Below are 20,878 nucleotides of genomic sequence, written 5' to 3' on the forward strand. Positions count from 1 at the left end.
ACATTGATCAGAACAGCCAACTACGTCATGGTGATGGCACCGAAATGCCACGACAGTTCACAGGCTCTGAGGCAAAGTTTGGAATGCCCAGTCCGTCCTGACGATCTGCTTGGAGGGCATGATGTACCCTGGGCTGTTCTTGGATGCTGGCTACATATATCAAGGCATTTCAGGAGAGAGAAAAAAACATTTAGTTTGTAACGGCACATTGTTATTCAAGCAAACAGCACAGCTGTCAGATCTATTTGATTGAGAAATCAGTATGGGTCGAAAACAGAAACACAGCCATGTGCTTTTTTAAAGAAATTCTACCCAAGAAGCGAAAGGGTTCACGGTTTTATGTCTTCTATTTAATAGCTAGTCTGAACGCAAAGTAAATCTACATTTCTCGCTTCAAGGATGTTAAACGCCAGCAATATTTTTGGAACATCACAATCAAATCCACCACTCTCTTTTCTTTAAATATTTTGTTTATAATTTTTCAAACTCGAAGTATCAGCAAACGCACTACCTTCTCCAATTATTTACAAGTTTCCCCATCAAGTCCAATCCTCCCCCTGCCTACTTATACCAATTAATATATCCAGAGACCAGATTAAATAGACAATTACCCTGAAAAAGAGAGACAGCAACAATAAATTAGTCCTCGTCCCCTATTCCTGTCACATTTTACTGTGTCCCTTCATCTTCCAGACAAATTAGGGGCAGAAGGACCCAAAAAAACCAAAACAATTACACATAAAAAATTCTTACATACAAGTAAGAAAAAGACAGAAATTGTACGACTCGTTGGGACCTCCTCCGCCGGCCCCCAGGTCTTTACATTTTCACGACTCATTAAGATGGATAGATCCCACCCCACTACACCCCTGATGAGAGTGGACAGAGCGATGAAGCACAAGGAACCGTACTATATCTTTGCACCTATATAATACCTATATAACTGCTCTCTTCTGGAGTCAGTAGGAGGACTTTCAAGGGTAATGCTGGTGATTTGACTACCATTGAAGAGGTTTAATAGAGTTCCTTTCCAAATAGAAGTGCCTGCCCCAATATCAAGATTCCATTTATTACTGTGTGCAAAAATATACACAAATTCCCTTGTTTGCCCTGTAAAAGCACAGATAACCTGCCCCTCCTGAGAACAACCTTGAATTCTCCCTGATTGAATCTTCCGTGGTTTAAGCCAATACACAAAAGTGAAGTGGGGGAGGGGGGGGGGGGGAGAGAAACGACTCAGCAGGTCACACAGCATAGAGAGGAAGTTGAAGGCCGTTGATGTTTCGGGCCTGAGCTCTTTGTTGGGAATCTACAAAAACAGATCAATGCCAGAATGAAAAAGTGGGAGGAGGAAGGTGGGGGTGGGGAGGAGGGAAGGAGGGAAGCTCCTTGTCAGGAGAAGGAAGGGAATGGGGTTGGGAGCTGGAGGAGATGGAGATCGGGAATGACAGAGACCATGGAAGGGGGTTAATGGAATTTGGAGGTCGACGCCGTGTAGTTGGAGACTGCCAAAATGGAAGTGTTATTTCTCCAATGGGAGAGTCTTGTTTAACTTCAATGAACCAATATCAGTTAATGATCCATTTTGTTTGCATGACTTGTCTGTAAAAGGTATCAAAGTGACATTCACCATTGAGAGAACATACAGGAGTAATGAGAGTAAAAATGATCACGATTGATATGTATGCGGGTAAAGAGGTATAAGAGTGAATAGAGACAATGAGCATACATGAATGTATCTGTACTTAGAGGAAAATATAGATAGTATAGACAAGAATTAATAAGGGAAGGTAATGGAATAGAGAGAATAAGGAGGGAATTAAAAGAGTGACCTTTGTGACATATGAAAAGTGAAATCTTTTCTGGGGGAGGCGGGGTGGGGGGAAATAGCGGTCACTGCAAAATCAGTTGACGCTTGCGAGTGGATTCGCAAATCCAAATGGAGAGGGGAGATGTGGTTGTCCGACAAGGGATAAAGGACAACTCAGGAGGTGAAGGGGAGATTGGGGATAAATAAGACAACATTCCTACAACATCCAGCATTTTCCTTATTCTCCTATTTCTATCTTGTCTTATAAAGAGTTGAAAATAAGAAAACAGAAATGGAAAAGGAGGAAAGGTAATGATGGAAAAACGGAAAGAGAAGATAAACAAAATATAAAAGGGCTACGCTGAACTATATGTCTTTAAATATTAATGGAATACATAACCAAATTAAAAGGAAGAAACTACTAAATTTAAATGAATAAATGTATTCCATTAGAAAAAATAACATATAGGTTAAGAAATAATATTGAAATATTCGAACAAGTATAGGAGCCTTACATTAAATACAATAGCGAAAACCTACTGGGGACAAATTTTACCTAAGTTGATGGAAGGAGAAGGAAAGAAAAGAATGGACTCAGTAGAATTTCTGGTGTAATTTTGTTGAATGACAACATTGTCTGACTGGCTTAATGCAACCTAGATTGTATACCTAAAATGGATGAGAGGGGGGGGGGGTGAGGGGGTGGTTTGGGAGGAAAGGGGGGGGGGGAGAAAAAGTCACTGTATATGTGTGGAAAAGAAATAGTGTATATAATGGCTAATGTGATTTATGGTGTGAAAAATAAAAAAAAATTTAAAAAAAAGAGAGAACATACAGGAAATGTCCCCCATATTAGTTTTGGAGCAGGAGCAACAAGTGGAAAGTCTTTTGAAGTAAACATCTACAAAAATCATCTCGTATCCCGAAGTGGCTTGACAAATCCCCAAACTATTTTACACAGAGGTCAGAAGGACTTCTTAATGATGATTTCATTCTCTGCTTCCCTCATTATCTGGCTTGAAAAAAATAATTACTATTTTCGGAGTTGGAGAGAAGTAATTACCATTTTGGAAATTTATCACAGAGGAGACAGGGTAGTGTGGCAGCTGATTTTTATTTTCAAAAAACAACATTCCCTCATGGTCTAAAAAGAGCACAGTATAGGTCTGCTCCATTTCAATATTTTCATAGTCTTAATTTTACAGGTTCCCTTCAACACACAGAAGCAATCCAGCAGTGGGATGCACAGCCACGTCACGAGCCTGCTTCTGTACAGGATATTTCCATTCACCGCAGGTGACTGGTGGCCTAACAGACTGAAGTGCCACAAAATTCTGCCTCTTGTGCACAATCTACATTTGTCTTCTGCTATTACTTATCGAGGTGATCCAGGCAGCGCAACCCTCCTCACCACTGAGGAGGAAGTGTCACGTGAGCAGCATCACTTCCAAACGGACACGAGTTTCACATGGGCATAGCTCTCCAAAGGACGACTGGAGCAAAAGGAGACACTGCTGGAAGCACCCAGCAGGTCAGCCGTCACCCGCGGAAGAAGTTAGATTCAGGTTGATGATCTTTCTGCAAACGCTGCCGAGTGCTTTTAGCACCTTTGGCTTTTTCCCATCAAAAGAGCTGATCAACATGACGGGGTAAAGAACCATCGTGGCTGAACATGCAAATTCATTGCCTTGTGAGCATCTCAACCACACTGTATGATTCCCTCTCGCTCGGTGGGTGGTGATATCAATCATTTGAATGTCATGGCCCAACAAGCGCTTGTTATTGCTGATACAAATGAGTCTTAATAAGAACAAAAGACTTAATGTTGCAAACTTCATGGCCATATGGATATTTCCTTGGAGAACCATCACCAAATAAACTGAGAAGAGTGAAAATATCAACAGCTATTTACTTACACCTGCAGGGCAATAAAAGCCAGTTGGTGACATCACAAATAATTTCAAACATTTACTTTGAAACAGAAGATGCTGAGCAACAATGCAAGTTGAAGCGCATCTGGGAAATTGGTCAAACTATGTCAAACATATTGCTGACCTTGAGTTTGTAAATGAAAGACAAATTAAAACTTGTTGCTGCCCCTACATTGGCGACTAATTCCCATCGCATGCATAGTCAGAGAAGGAAATTAGAATGATTTCCTATTGGTTTATCGTTGCTGAGAACTAGGCCTTATAAACTCCAACCTACAGGGAAATTTACCCCAAAATAGCAAGTAGTTTATTTAGAGTTGCAACATGGTAACAAGCCCTTCCAGCCCACGAGGCCTTGCTGCCCAAATGCACCAATTAATATACAAACCCCTCACGTTTTTGGAGGGTGAGAGGACATCAGAGCGCTCAGGGGAAACCCACATGGGTCATGGGGAGAATAGACAAACTTGTTACAGATAGCGCCAGATTTGAACTGGGGTCACTGGCGCTGTAATAGTGTTGCGCTAACCATTAAACCCTGGATTCAATTCTAGATTCCGTTCACAATCAGCTGTATCACACCTGGACATTCTGACCAAAAATAAGGCTTTTGAACTGGGAGAAGAAAACAAGAGAGACTTAGGTAGATGTTCAAGGATCTAAGGCACATTGCTTTCCCAAACTGGCTCTCCACAATACGCATGGAGCAGCGAAATGTCACTTGTCTAGCTGGTCATCAACAAAAAAACCACATGCCCTCATCTCCACAGCTCTTTTGCAATCTCAGGATGATCCATGGTCACTGCTGCATGCCGGGACCGAATCCCACAATGAAATCAATTTTTGGATAATCTAATTCAGTTAATGGTCGCAGGATAAAGATTGATCAAGCAAACTAACTTGAAAGAATCAGTACTACACAAACGAGAGAAAAGAAATTAGCTGACTTAAAATATGACTAATAGAACCTCAGTCAAATCTATGCTTATTATGTAGCCTTGGATTCATTGTACAGGGGTAATGAATATTTTTTTTTAAAAAAGAAACTAAAATTCATCACTCACCATATTGACAGCATCTTGATCGAAAGGGTTGTACTCCACATTTTGAGGATAATGGGCTAACACTCTAGACTTGAAGGTCCGTCTGAGTGGACTCTGATCGAAGTTTTCCCCTACAAAGTGAAAGAGACAGTAAATTATGCTGCAATCACCAGTCAATGGCTTATGCACTGGAGAGTTCCAATGAAGATATCACCAACTCACCTCTGTGGGAAAGCACATTGTAAAACCGTTGAGAAACATTTTGCTTCAAAGTTCCTCCACTTCAACTCTTCACAGAACTAAGTATTAACTAGTTGATGGGCCAACTAGCTAACTGACTTGTGGGCCCCAGTTTTTGAGCACAGACCACATTGCTCGGGGCGAGATGGTGTAGCACAGTTTGGGACATTCAACAATATTTCTAGTGTAGTCCCCCCACACTAGTGTGCTCATGGAGTGGGAGGTTAGCTAACTTCCAGGCACATGGGACTGGAGCTCTGATCAAGTCTCAACATTGTTTATAAAAAAATGGGGTGAAATGGTCTGCAAACTAAAAACACAGAAATGCTGGAGGAGCTCAGCCGCTCTCGCAGCGTCCTTAGGAGTAAAGATCTGTGACCGTCATTTTGGGCTTGAGCCCTTCTTCAAAGAATAAGCCAAGAACTGGAAGGCATCAGAATGAAGACTGAAGACTGGCAGGGGCAGGAGTCCAGGCCAACAATAGGTGTTCAATGGAATTGATAAGAGGAGAGGTGAGAATTGATTTTGGCTCTGTGAAAGGAGACGGAGGGAAAAGCGAAGAGAGAGAGAGAGCTGGGGTAGAGGTGATGGGGGAAGGTGGGGTGGTTGTTAACAGAGAAACTGGGTGGAGGGTGCCCAGACAGAATATGAGGTGCTGTTCCTCTAATATTGCGGGTGGCCTCAGTCTGGCAGTGCATGAGACCATTGACAGACATGTCAGCAAGGGAATTGGACAGGGAACTGAAATGGGTGGCTACCATTTGGAAAGAGTATCAGGGTGCAAGATGATGGCATCAGAGCAGGAAGATGATCACCGAGAAAGGTTATACAACATGATGACGTGATGGGGGTGGAAGGACCTGACTGGTTGTAGATGTCAGTCATTAGGAAGTGAACAAAATGTTCATCACAAACACATCTGCGCATATGAAAGAATCTTTCAATCAAAGATCTGTAGATGTTGGAAATTTGAAATAAAAATCAGAAAACACACAGCTGGTTGGGCAGCATCTGTGGAAGGAGAAACAGTTATCTCTGCCTCTCCACAGATGCTGCAGGACCAGCTGTATGTCATCGAGTTTTACACCTCAGAACAAGGCCATTCAGCTCAACATCTCCACACTGACCAAAGTGTCTTCCTTAGCTGTTCCATTTGGCCCATATCCCTTAAAATATTTCCTAATCACATACCTGTCTCTTTGAAAGGTTATAACCATACCTGCCTCAACTACTTCCTCTGGCAGCTTGTTCCATATAACCTCCATCCTCTGTGTGGGAAAACCTGCTTCTCAGATCCCCCTCATGTTTTCAGTACTCTGGGTAAGAATTTTTTCCACTTTCGATTCAGATTAGATTACAGATTTCAAATTTATTGTCAGAGTATATTGCATACAACCCTGAGATTTCTTTTCTCACTCAGTTCAAAACCTCTGTGAATATTAAGGACTGCAATCAATTCTCAACAGATGTAGTCTAATTTGCGTGTGGAGTTGGCAATCCACTCTGCAGCGGGGGTGCAAACATCGGTTATTGTCCGACTTTGAATGAAGTTAACACTCCAAGTAAATCTACATAAGATGTCATTGATGCTTTAGCGTCAGTTGATTCGAACAGACAACCAGGGAGAATACAGGTAAGGAAAGTGTAAAGAGTCCCATCACCAACACCACCACCAAGTGAGACAGCAAATGTCCACTAAAGCACCAAGTCTTTAAGCGACAAGAATAGTCTATTGCCATAAAGCAAAAAGGATGACAGAGCTCTACGCTAGTGCAGAAGGAGGTGCGATTACAGATGCCAAGAGATAGATCTGCCAATTAACTGCAGGAGCTGCGTCGTGGTAATCCCCGTTCAACTCGGAACGACGTAGCAGGAAGGATTCCAGCAGAATCCCCCAAATTTGGAGAGGTAGAGGGAGATTTATTTGGAAAGGAAATAGAAAGCTGAGACACCCAGCTGTTTTTCCACTCTTTACCTGAGGCTTTGTTTGGACACGGACTTTCTCGGCTCCTGCCATACCGTTCTGCTTCTACCCACTGGCATAGCGCTATACAATACAAATAAGGAGACAAAATCGTTCGTCAGGGTAAATTCAAAATAAAATCAGGTCTCAAAATGTGGTTCAGACATTACGTCTGTTGGGACATCTAAAGCTTTGAACAAGAGCATAATGCAAAGCAAGACCACTGCAATGTCCACTTGTGCCATCATTATATCTGTGGCTCCCTGAATGAAAGAATTCCTAGTCATTCCCTTACTTACCCAGAAGCATTCAGCCCCATTGTAAGACTACATCACAACCAATTCACAGACGAGGAATTACCATCATTTTATTTTCCCATGTCATCTGAAGGTGGGAATGGGGAGGGAAAATGTAAACTTTTAATTTACAACCTTCTGATCCCTTGACATTGGTGCCAGAAAGCACATTTCAGCTTCTGGAACACACTTCTCCCAATCAACTCAGTGGGAGAATGCATTTTAAGTCAAATTGATTGCGAAGGCTCCTGTTACACAGCACCATTTGGCTAGAGAAACAAACTAGAAAACTAGAAAATGCCTTCCTTTTATAATGAAAGGGCTTTAAAGTGCACACTTGCCCCAATGCCACCACTGCTGTGTTGCCATTGGTGATGCTGACCCACTTGATGTATCGCCACCTCGGTGTGCCGACTAAAGGCAAACTGCATCTCTCCTTTTCGGCTGGGTAGCTCCCAAATGTCCAACTGGACATCCAAGGATTTTCAATCCAAGTATTAAAAGTACATTATTCCAGTCTCCTCAAAACAATAGCATTGGGGCCAAGATTAAGTCACCATCTAGGATGTAATTGGCCACTAAGAATTGTAATTTTCAATAGATCTCACCTGAATAGCTCTTGAGGGGCTTGATTCGGATTTGTGCAAGCATGATTAAATTATTTCTTGCCTTCGTAACATAAATTCCCAATTACAACTACCAAAACTTTACATCAGCAGGCTTCTGAAAGTAAAAGTGCAGGTTCAAATCTGAAATAAAAACAGAACCTGCTGGCTCTCTGTTGGGTTCAGCAATGGTTCTGAGTTCAAAGAGAATCAAGGTTGGACGCGTTATCAACAATCAGTGAGCTTTATTTATGCAGAGGGGAATTCATAAAGGAACACACACTCACACAGACTAATGTACACAGCAGTCAGGCACAGTATACCGAGAAACGAGGGTTTAATTTCTTCAGCACCCACCACCCTCAAGCACAGTATACCGAGAAACGAGGGTTTAATTTCTTCAGCACCCACCACCCTCAGGCACGGTATACCGAGAAACGAGGGTTTAACTCAGTGGTTCTCAACCTTTTTCTTTCCATTCACATGCCACTTTAAGTACTCCCTATGCTATAGGTGCTCTGTGATTAGTAAGGGTTTGCTTAAGGCGGTATGTGGATGGAAAGAAAAAGTTTGAAAACCACTGTTTTAATCGTCCCTAATTGACTTGTTATCTGCACGGTTTCAGAACTGGGCCAATAACAATTTTTCTCAAGCAAAATATCTCAGTAACAGTTGGGTCTAGAGCAGTGGTTCTCAACCTTCCCTTCCCACCCACATCCCACCTTAAGCAATCCCTTAATAATCACAGGGCACCTATGGCATTGGGATTACTTAAGTGGTATGTAAGTGGAAAGAAAAAAGTTGAGAACCATTGGTTTAACTTTTTCAGCACCCAGCACCCACAGTCATAGTGTACTGCATAACTGACGAGTACATATACATGAACCTGATCTCCACTGTCACTGCTGCTCGGGATCCAGGATGGGCCTATTGAGTCGGCCCTCTGGGTATGCCAGTGGCTCACAGCCTGGCATTCAGCAATGGTCACAACCAACAAACACATACACAGCAGTAATGACACAAATAACTACATAAATCACTGCTAAACGTTCTCAACTCCCGATTGGGAACGTGAAGGTAAAATATACAACACCATCAACTCTCTCTATCTCTAGCTGGCACAGCACACTAACAAATAGTAAATTAATTACAACTAACAAGCGTATCAAATGAACCTGGTCTCTAGCATTGTGCACAGCTCAGGATCTGGGACAGGCCCATTGCATTTGGCCCTCCGGAGCTGCCCGTGGCCTGTAGCCTGGAGATAAGTGATGGTCTCCATGCAGCAGGAAACAAAGAGAGAAGGCAGAGAGTACATATGCTCAGCTTTTTCAATGGAAGACCCATCCACGTGACCTGCGAGGACCAACCGTGCATCAGCCTCACCTGTGGACAGATGCCACCCTTGATTGGCAAGTGAGGTGACCTCCACAATACACACTACACTCTCCCCAATAAGTCAGGCTGAATCTTTGAAAAGAGATCAAGCATGCCCGCTACACCCTTTATCATTTGATCTGGCGATTGAACCATCGGCAATTGTATTTCGTGAGGGCAAGACATCTTGGGGATGTGACGGAAAGGGATTGAACATAAGGTCTCTCTCGATACAGATGATCTGCTACTTTACATTTCAGATCCAGCCACCTCCCTCCCCCATATGATGTTATCACTATCACAGTTTAGTCAATTCCCAGGTTAAAAACTGAATGTGGATAAAAGTGAACTTCTTCCATTGAATTTTTTTGTAGCAGTGTGCGGTGTGGTGTTAAAAAATTACCTACCTTGATATTACAAACAATCATAACCATCTTTTTAAGGAGAATTAACTTACTTAAACAAGTGAAACTTTTCCTGACTTCATAGTCAACTTCGTCTACAATTCTAGTGGACCGTAAAAATACTATGAAAATGAATAGTTTGCCTAAATGTTTATATCTTTTTCAATCTGTTCCAATATTTGTTCCTAAATAGTTTTTTGACTGACGACTCGGCAATATTGCAGCATCCTCACCTTACTAAAGTTCTTCTTCAGTGATCTAAGAAAGATGGAGGAATGGCTCTACCTAACTTTAGATTCTATTGGACAGTCACTATACGATCTTGTGTATTGGTCGTTCTTTCATAATCATTCTGACCCCCCATTATGGATATCAATGGAGTTGAATTCCACCTCCAAAATTGTTCCAATTCAGCGCTTCTGGGCTCTTCACTTCCATTCTCAACTAGTTAATAAATTATTTAATTGTTAAATATTCTGAGAATTTGGGCACAGTTTAGAACACATTTTGCATTTCATTATTTTTCTCTCTCAAGCCCTATCTATCCAATCTCTTTTTTTTCAAACCCTCTTTACATGACAATATTTTTCAGAGATGCTATAGAGAGGGTATTCAAAGCTTTAAGGATCTGTTCATTGAATGATATTTTGCAGATAACTGCTAAATTTAACCTGCCCAAATCTCAATTCTTAAGATATTTGCAAGTCTGGTGTGTTCTTCAATCACAAGTTTCTCATTGCCCAAGAGAGTCTGAATCAAATTTTGTAGATAAGTCTTTTAGTTTACCTTCTGGTAAAGGTTTAATATCTATTATTTATGAGAAATTGTTATGTTTAAATTAGACCATTAATTAAAATCAAAAATGCTTGGGAACAGGATTTAAATTTGACTGTATTGGATATGGACTGGGACACAATTCTTAAGTTGGTTCATAGCTCTTCATTATGTGCTCGACAATTCAAAGTGGTACATAGAACATATATGTCTAAGGTAAAATAGTCTCACTTTTATTCCGATATGATCCCCTGGTGTGACAAGTGTAAGAGAGAAGTATCATTAATTCATATGTTCTGGACTTGTCCCAGTCTAGAAAAATACTGGAGCGAGGTTTTCCATACTTTGTCTAAAAATTTTCAACATAGATCCTTTGCTGGCCCTCTTCGGCACAATGGGAAGGAGTGATCCTTCTTTGTCTCTGGTTCAGAGTCATGCTATCTTTTTTACCTCTTTTTTTGGCAAGGCGAGCAATTTTACTTCAATGGACGGATGCTCCCCCACCTACACATGATCACTTGTTGCGTGTCTTGTTTGAACATGGAAAAGATGTGTTATTCAATTAATAATTCAGATACAAGATTCCAGACATTATGGGGATCATTTATGATTACTTTATAATTTTACCCCAATGTAATTAATTGTCTGACTCCTATCTTTTCCACGTTCTTTATATTAATTTTTTCTTTACCTTTGTTTTTTCTTTTAATACCAGTCATCTGGCAACGCAGTGAGGTAAGGGGTTTGAGTTTTTCCCCTCTACTATTTTCTTCTTTCCTTTTTTTTCTTAAAGAAAGTATATACTATTTAGAATATGATTTACAATTTATGTATGTTAATGATATACAGAATCTTATTTAGTTTATGTAACCATCCATACCATCTTATTGAATTGTATCCTTTTTTGTTTGCATAAGTTCTTTATTAAAATCAATAAAAATATTTTAAAAAGGAAAGAGATAATAGGTCAGGTCGATGAGCTTTCATCCAAATGTTCATGTTCCCTGGTGCATTTGACTTAGAGAAACAAGTGTAGATTCACAGGCCTTGAGAGGTCAGTTGGGAAAACTGGGCACATACGTTTAACATTAACACCACTGACAAAAATGTTGATTCTGTTTCTCCACTATAAATGCTGACCTCCTGAGTATTCCCAGCACAGCCTTTTCTTACATCATCAGCCTGATTATTTTTGGAAGCCTTTTTTTTTTAAAAAAAACACTATCATTTTGCAGGAATTAAATTTGTTTATACATCCCATCACTTTTCCATTAAGAAATTCCATCTAGAAGGAAATCAATTCAAAATTCACCCACTGATTTTGTTATTTCTAACTCCCTGCTACTTCCAACTCCCGTGACGTCTCTTCGACCCCTGGAATCAGCTTGGTTTGATGAGATTTATTATTTGGGGTCACTCAGAAAAAAGTACAAGTTTCACTAGTTTACACTCATAAATTTTTTTAAAAACCTTTGAAATATTATGAAGCATTGTGCAACTGCATCCTTTGAACAGTAGTTCTTCCTCCCCCCAGCCCCCGAAAACCACCGGCTTCATTAGAAGAGCCTCACTGAACCCACAAGCGAATATCAGCAGTAGAATGGCAATCAATTTGTTCCAGATATACGTTTGGTTTTGCAGGAGGGGACATTTTCTCACGTTATGCTCTCATGTTACAGAGATTTGATGAGGTGTGCAAGATTATAAGGGGTATAGATAGTAGGCTCCCCCCCCCCTCCCCCCCCATGAGATTGGGTGAGACAAGAACTAGAGGTAAAAGGTGAAATGTTTGAAGGGACCATTCGAGGATCTTCTTCATGCAAAAATGTGGAATGATCAGCCAGCTAAAGTGATGAATGCAGGCCTGATCTTGACATTTAAGAAAAATTTGGACAGGTACATCGATGGGAGGAGTATGGAGGGATCTGATCCAGGTGTAGGTCAATGGGATTGGGCAGAATAAGAGAGTAGATGGACTGAAAGTCCTGATCCTCTGCTGGAGTGTTCTGTGGCTCTGTGCCAGAACGACTTCAATGTGTATAATCTTCAAATGAAAACTGTTCTTTTCTCTGTGACTTTGAGAGCTTTAAGAAACATGTTTCAAAAGATTTCAAACATGTATTTAAATGAACAAAGACAAAACCAATCTGTCAGCAGAGCTCAATGAGACAAGCAGCATCAGCAGGAGAAAAGGAATGGTTGTGGGTTTGGGTTGGAACCTTTCATCAAGTCTGAGATAACCAATATGATGAGGACAGGGTGGGAGATGTCAGTGGGGGGGATTGGTGATCCAGGTGTAAAGTAACCCATGCCAAAGTGCTGAATGGAATAAACAGTGGAACCCCAGTAAAAAAAGTCGTAAACTTCAATTTTGTCAGCTGGAAAATAAAATCGTATCACAGTGCAACTTGGTCTGGGCAGGTTCTGGGGAGCAGGTCAGGTGGGTGCACTGCTGTGCCCACTGCACCATGTATGAGGCTCTCTTGCCATTCAAGTAAAGGACTGCCTTTTAAATTTTCAGAAAGTCACACGGGAGAATGGGATAAACTGGAAAACTCTTTTGAAAGAGCCACCTATATATAGCCTTAATCTATGCGGAACGGCAAGACTTTGTCTTTTGTCCTTGTTTAGAAATCCTTCACCACAGGATACAGATCCTTTGCACAAGTCTGAGAATCCTTTCATCGCTTTAAACACCCTCAACCTTCTAAACCCAAGGTCAAACACGATGCGGCGTCAGGCTCTGGTCATGTCCAGTACCACACTTTTTTTGAAAAAATTAGTTTTGCCTGCAATCTACGAGCTGGATTACCATGGCAGTAATATCGGACAGAAGATTGAGAGGGAAATATTCAAATCCCAAACATGCCAAAAGCTGGGGTTGTTGCAGCAGATAAGCCAACGGCAAACCCACTATAATTTAATTAGTTCTGAAATGATTGGGCGCTATAATCCCATAATACCATAAGCCTTCAAAACAGCATGGTGAGAAACATTTCTTCCAATCTTCAAAGCAGTTAAGAGGGAAAATGCAACAGAAATGCTTCATTAATCTGGGCAACAGCAAGGCCTCCGTACACTACATCAAAGAGAAAAGGAGAAAAAGCTATTTGTAGCAGATGAAAATTTGACGTAGGCTTTGACGACTTTAATGATAGCACACAATATTTAATGAGTGAAATTCAACATTTATTAAATAAGAAGTTAGTTGTGCCAGTCATTAATCAGGAAATTAGCATTTCTTGACTCCCTGTTGACAAAACTGAATTATAATAGTTCTACAGCGTAAAACAGGCCCTTCGGCCCAACATGCGAATGTTGACCCTATTTGCCTGCACTGATTCACGTCCTTACAAGCCTTTTCCATCGATTAAAATATCTATTGAATGTCAAAATTATGTCCTCTGGCAGGTCGTTCCAGATACAGTCCTAACCATCTGAACATGAAGTATCTTCCAACATGGTAAAACATCTCAACCGCATCATGGAAGCATTACCAGCTCAAATTTGATTGAACGAAGTGATGCTCCAGGGAACAACTCATTGTTGGAGCAATGGATATGGATGAACTGCTGGCTCAGAATAGTATTTTCAGATCAAGACAGAGGCAGGTGTGGCCATCATGGCTCTGGTTCAGGGCTGTGCAATTAAAGGAAGGGAAGCATTAGGGAGGGTGAGATCATGAGCAAATTAAATAGAAGCACTTCACTCATAACTGGTGGTGATGTATCGAAGCAATAGAAGGGGATAATTGAACATGTCTGGATGCATACAGCAGAATTTTATGATATGTGGAGTGCACAAAGTACAAAACTATTTTTAAAATTAGAATCCTGTTTCTATTTTGTTATCTTAAGCTATTTTAAACAAACTGCTTTGTGTTCAAGGATCCCATCCACACCAACATTTTATGTTGCAAAGAACAGACGCTGGCCAGGAGTGCCATCTACTAAACTCTGCTGGAGATCCACATGCTTTTTCATAGGTTAAGATCCATCACAGGTCCATTGTTTTGGCTTACTCTTGCCCCACTCTTTGACCCTTGTATTCCAGTGGTTTTTTGTCTTCTCTTATTTTTTTCATTGCCTTCTCCAATATATTTTCTCTTGTCGTATATCTCAGGAATTTTACTAGAATGGATCTTGGTTTTTGTTTTGGTTGTGGTTTAGGGGCTAATGTTCTGTGTGCCCTTTCTACTTCCATTTCTTCCTGTAATTCTGGTCTTCCTAGGATCCTGGGGATCCATTCTTTTATAAATTCTTTCATATTTTTGCCTTTTTCATCTTCCTTAAGGCCCACTGTCTTTATATTGTTTCTTCTATTATAATTTTCCATTATATCTATCTTCTGAGCTAACAGTTCCTGTGTTTCTTTAACTTTTTTATCAGATTCTTCTAATTTCTTTTTTAAGTCATCTACTTCCATTTCTATGGCTGTTTCTCATTCTTCCACCTTGTCTACTCTTTTTCCTATATCTGACATGATCATCTCTAATCTATTCACTTTTTCTTCTGTACTTTTTATTCTTCTTTTTATTTCACTGAATTCTTGTGACTGCCATTCTTTTACTGTTTCCATATATTCTTTAAAATATATCCATGTACTTGCCCTTCCCTTCATCTTCCATTTCTCTGTGTTCTTCCTCCTCTTCTTCTGAGTCCACTCCAGGATCTGTGTCTTTTACCTCTGTCTCTTCTGGTTTTCTTGTTGGCTTGTTTGTTTTATTTTGTTGGGTATTTTTGTTCTTCTTATTTTTATTAAAGGTGTCTTGGTGTTGGTCTTCTTCCTCTGGGTTGGTCAACTGTTGTTTCTTTGATTTCCTATTTTTATTCTCTTCCTTCTTGTTCTTGTTATTTTCTATGTTTTCCTGTTGAGAGTCTTGCTGTTGTGTTGTACTTGTCTGTTTCAGCTGTGGAGATTTACTCCTCAGCTGGTCCCCCCTCCCGTCAGTGTTATTTTTGTCTTGCGCATGCGCGGTTGTGCACTTTTGTTTGGCTCCGTGAGCCATTTGAGTAGTCCCGAGTTCGGGGTTTCCACTGACCTCAGGGAGCGGGCTTCTCTCTCCACGGCGGGCCTCCTCGTACTGGTAAGGCCTTCACCTTCCTCCTCCGACGTCCTTCCTTCTTCTTTTCTTCCCATTGTTTTTGATTTTTCTTTCTTTGCTGCCATTTTCTCCACACTTTCACTTTCAATTTGTTATGGTTTCTGTGTTAGTGACTTTGTTTTTTCTCTACCTTTTTTTTTAACTTTTCTGGAGAGGGCTGGAGTTCCCCTACCGGCCACTACTCCATCACGTGACTCCTCTACACTTATCTTCCTTGATGATATAACAGCTAATGTCAGTAGCAAAATTAATTCTGAGATGTATAGAAATATCTTATGAGCTCGGGTTCAAGCAAATGCCTCCAAACTCAATGGACAGTGCTTCACCCTACAGCAAAAAGACAATGATCCCAAACATACTGCTCAAGCAACAAAGGAGTTTTTCAAAGCTAAAAATGGGAAAATTCTTGACTGGCCAAGTCAGTCACCTGATCTAAATCCAATAGAACATGCCTTCCATCTGCTGAAGAGAAAACTTCAGGGGACAAACCCTCGAAACAAGCAGGAGCTGAAGATGGTTGCAGTTGGGGCCTGGCAGAGCATCACCAGAGCAGATGCTCAGCACCTGCTGATGTCTATGAATCACAGATTTCAAGCAGTCATTACATGCAACCAAGTACTAAACGTGACTACTTTAATATACACACTGTTGGTGTGTCCCAAACATTATGGTGCCCTGAAAAGTATAAAAAGTGCTGTAATTTCTACATGATCAAACCAAAATATATACAACTAACCTTGAATAAAATCTGCACTTAAAATCACATGTGCAGTGTTTGATTACAATTTAAAATTCTGGAGCACAGGAAAAGGAAAAAAAAAGTGTCTTTATCCCAAACAATATGGAGAGCACTGTATGTCCATTCTGAGGGATAATCTAGATTTATTCTGATAAATAATTTCTTCCAGACCAGTACAGTATAGATTTAGGGCAGTGATATTTGCTTCTACTAGACCAGCACTCCATTGATAAGCGGATCAATCTAGATATAGTGTGCTATTTTTCTTTTGGACTGAACAGCCCACACTCAGTTTACCATTATCTATTTAATCAAAACCTATGATCTCTTATCTGAAGCAGCCCAGGCTTCAGTGTAGTAAAATCAATCTTATCAGACCAGTGCAACACAGATTCAGGGTGCTGTGGTCAGCTCTTTTTTTTAAGACCATACTACAGAGTAGAAAGCCCATGAAACACCAGCTGCCCAATTACACCAACTCCATTTGTTTTGGAAGGTGGGAGGAGGACACTGGAGCACCCAGGTAACTCCCAAGTAAGTCATGGCAAGAACGTACATACTCCTTATAGTTAGTGCTGGATTCAAACCCATGTCTCAGGCACTTATAATGGCGTCACATTAACCACTAAGCTAACCACATTCTTACAAATAGCTGCCATACGTATAAAGCCTGTTGTCAATCCCTACCAGCCCTTCTCACATTTTAAGATCAAGATTGGTAACAGAAGTCAATAAAAATCACGAGAGCATGGATAGAGTCAAAGTCCTTTTCCCAGAGGGCTAAGGGCAGGGGGCAGATTTGAAACAAGGATATTCTTCTGACTATCTTGTACAATCTTTTTGTCACCCAAACTTCAGCACTAAACTGGAAATTTATCCACTTGATTTGGAGAACCCTCTCTGAACATTGATACTTGGTGAGTTTCCAACAGTGACCATATGTTAAAAATTCTTTATAAGAGTCAAACTTTCTCCCTGCACCTTGGAACATGTGACAATAAAACTGAACTTGAGTCAAACCAGAGAGAAACAGGCTCTTCAGCCCATGGCATCTGTACCAACCTATTTAGCCAATCCTATTTCATACCCTTCTTTGCTCACTGGACACGACACAAGTGTGAGAGAAGCAGATTGGCATTTTGTGTGAAATAAATTCTTCCTCATTTCCACACAAAACCTTTCACCCCTTACCTTAAATCTGTGCCAAATCACTTGGACCATTTTCACAGCAATTAACTTGTTAAAGACCTGCATTCAGGACCCTCCCTATTTTTTTTAAATTTCAATACAGGAAAGTCACCATCTCCTCTTCATTTATAATTTCTTCACCATCAGCCCCCTCAATGGTGTCACTACAGTTGGTGTCACCCAGTGAGGTAACTCATGGTGTCACCTTCCCCGCCCCGCCCCCATGAACCTCCTCCCGTACCAGATCATACAGATTCCTTAGTAATGTTTTTTTAAAACTAATGTTACTTGTAATTCCAGTATATCACTGAATGTAATGGCAACAGTAGTGAGATAAACAACTAGCAAAATAATAAAAGTACACTTTTAAATTTAAAAAGACAAATCAGCAATATTTGAAAAATATATCTAGTTGTAAAAATATAGAATATATGATAAATATATTTGTAATTTCTTAAGATTATATGAATACCAACAACAAAATTGTTTTGTAAAATCTTTCTACATTGAATTACAACATTATTAGCATCTGAGCAGGACCTTTTTTAATTTTTCTCCTTCTTTTCCTTTAATTACTACTTCATTCTCAAGAAGGTTATTGCTATCGGTTCCCAAATACTAATGACCATAATATTGTAGCTAAAACACCAGAAAATCTGACAAAGCAGCGACTATTAAAAAAACGCACCAGCAGCAACGAAAACAACAGCGCGTGCTTGTAGTGCGTGCAGATGAAACCATGTGATTCGAAGCGTCGTTGCAATTGGGGAATAATGACAATTCTGACTAGAGCGCAGTAGAAGGTTCAAAAAGTAAATTCACATCGAGTTTTAGCCTTGATACATGTAACATGGGCTTACGAAAAAATGTTTTTGTTGTTATAACTAACTACAGGGATATTTTTATAAAAAATAATACTTTTCTGCTGAAGCACAGTACAAAAATTTTGTAGACAATCACTTTGGTGTCATCCCCTCTGATGGTGTCATCCGGTACCCCCTTAGTGACGCCAGAGAACTCCCTAACTAATCTACCAAATAATTTCTCCATTACATTTCAATGATGAAATCTCAAATTCCACACATTCCGCTGACTGAGGCATAATGCATACTGGGATGAACTCATGACATTTAGAGTGAATTACCTTTTCCATGTGTCCGCCCATTGATTTCCAGTATTGCTGCAGACAGGATAACAAGTGTTTAATCAACAATGATAGAAAGTTCAGTTCTCCCTTTATTAAATTGTACTCTTTCATTGTGCAGTCATGTTTTCCCACTCATTAGGTTCCATTCATCCATGAAAAATTCCTGTTGCTCAGCTTCACCTGGGGATTTAGTTCAAATCTTTCTGCATGCTTTTGCAGGGCAGCACAGTGAGTGCAACATTGTAACCGCGCCAGCGATCGTGACCGAGTTCGAATCCCATGCTGTCTGTAAGGAGTTTGTACATTCTCCCCGTGTCTGCGTGGGTTTTCTCCAGGAGCTCCAGTTTGCTCCCACCGTTCAAAGCCTCTTGGGCCGTTTTGGGTTAATTGGGCAGCATAAATATTTCTCAACAGCAAAAAAAATCATCCCAACATGGTTTTGCTACACTGTCAATCTTATCTCAAGATTAGATACACTCGGAGAGATATGATACATTCAGTCACATTCTCTGCTCACTATCCTGTAGGATAATAATCTGCCTCAATTTGTGCATTATTTTTTTTTTAAATATTGGATTCAGCATCAAAATGGCATTGTAGGCGTTTGCAAATAAAATTTAGATTCCAAAGTGTAACAGGGGCATCTGATGTCACTATTAACTCGTGAACAATAACCGAGCTTGCATTTGTGCTTTGCTGCTTTCAGAAAGGTTCACCCGACCAAATGTAAAAGTGCAATATTGAGAGGTGTACAATCCAATGATGCTTGCCTTCCTCATGCCCATAGAGGCTTTTGTAACTCTAAGAACTACTGAATAGCTTTTACCTTGATCGCAGACTTGAGGTGAATCACAAAAGTCCGCAGGCGCTGTGAATGTAGTAAAAATGCTGGAGGAACTGAACTGATCTCGCAGCATCCATAAGAGGTAAAGATATGCGACCGACGTTTCGAGCCTGAACCATTTTTCAAGGTACAGTATAAAAAAACAGGAAAGTATCTGAATAAAGACAGGAGACTGCAGAGAGAAAGGGGGAAGGATGGGAAGGGGAGAGGTCCAGACCTAGAGATTTTAATTGGATTTGATGAAAACAAAAGGTGACAATTGATTTTGACTCTGAGACAGTTGGAAGAAGGGAGAGAGAGAGCAATGGGGGAAAGGTGACAGGGTGGGGGGGGGGGGGGGGAGGGTTTTAATGGAAACCAGAAAAGTCAATGTTCGTGCCATCTGGTTGGAGGGTGCCCAGTCAGATGATGAGGTACCTTCCCTCCTACGTGCAGGTGATCTAAAAATGACAGAGCAATCTGTGCCACAATTGGAAATCCATTTAAGTGTGACAACAGTACAGTTTACTTTGACCGTCAGTCCAGTTTGAATATAGACCACACATTACCATACAATTATGGATTGTATGATGCACAGATAATAAGGTAATAGTTGGAAAATGGAATTGTTCCTGTAAATCATTGGTGTTTAAGGCTATTGTTAGAGAGAGTAAACTGTGATACAGTTTTGTTGCCATACAACAAATAAACCCTGCGTTACGAATACTCGCTTTACAAAAATTCGCTTACATGAAGAAATTATAATGGGATTATAAGGGTTATCACGTTTATGAAAATTGCCTCCAAAAGGAGTCAATAGGCCTTCACTCTATGAATTTTTGGTTTACGAATGGCTTCTCAGGAACGATCTACCTTTGTAAAGTGGGGTATACCTGAACTGTCACAGCCTGATGCTGGAGTGAAAGGGCTTGGGTACAATAGGTCTGTCCTTATACACTGTGGCACAGTACTGGCCCCTTACTGTATGGTACTGGCATAGACAAGTTCTAACTGTGTAATACCACCCTCTTCCTCCTGTCACCCTTCCCCCATCTCTCCAACTGTCTCCTTTCACGGAGTCAAAATCAATTCTCACCTTATTGTCGCGTGAACTGAGATACGGTGAAGAATGTTGTCCTGCGTGCCATTCAGGCAAGTCAGTTCGTACTCGAGTATAGCAGGGAGCCCAAAAGTAAAACAAGTGTAGAGTTTACAGTGCAAGGCCTATGAGGAGATGGGGCTTGTCGGATCAAGAGCTCAGTCACCAAATAGCACTCCGATACAGGATTGGTGGGTACAGGTTAGCCACAGTTTAACAGTGGGTACAGCATGACAGGCATGGATTGGTCTTTGTGTAACATGGGTACAGTATGTTCGGACGGAAGTCAGTCAGTGTATAACATATAGTAATGGTGCATATATTCTGGGATATGA

The 20,878-nt window shown here is 40.6% G+C and overlaps 1 protein-coding gene across 5 annotated transcripts in view; it reads right to left on the reverse strand.

The window, feature by feature from the left end:
• The window catches only part of dennd5b (DENN/MADD domain containing 5B), a 312,134-nt gene that overhangs the window by 182,394 nt on the left and 108,862 nt on the right, over window positions 1-20,878 (reverse strand). For 3 of the 5 annotated variants that reach the window (XM_069903146.1, XM_069903144.1, XM_069903142.1), the window contains exons 2-3: window positions 7,000-7,071; window positions 4,806-4,915 (exon numbers count right to left, since the gene is read on the reverse strand). In XM_069903146.1, coding sequence (XP_069759247.1) covers window positions 4,806-4,915; window positions 7,000-7,071 — 182 coding nt within the window. The remainder of the gene's footprint in view (window positions 1-4,805; window positions 4,916-6,999; window positions 7,072-20,878) is intronic. The other 2 variants (XM_069903145.1, XM_069903143.1) reach the window with 1 other exon arrangement.

Source organism: Narcine bancroftii, chromosome 11 (genome assembly GCF_036971445.1).
Source record: "Narcine bancroftii isolate sNarBan1 chromosome 11, sNarBan1.hap1, whole genome shotgun sequence".
NCBI lineage: Eukaryota > Metazoa > Chordata > Chondrichthyes > Torpediniformes > Narcinidae > Narcine > Narcine bancroftii.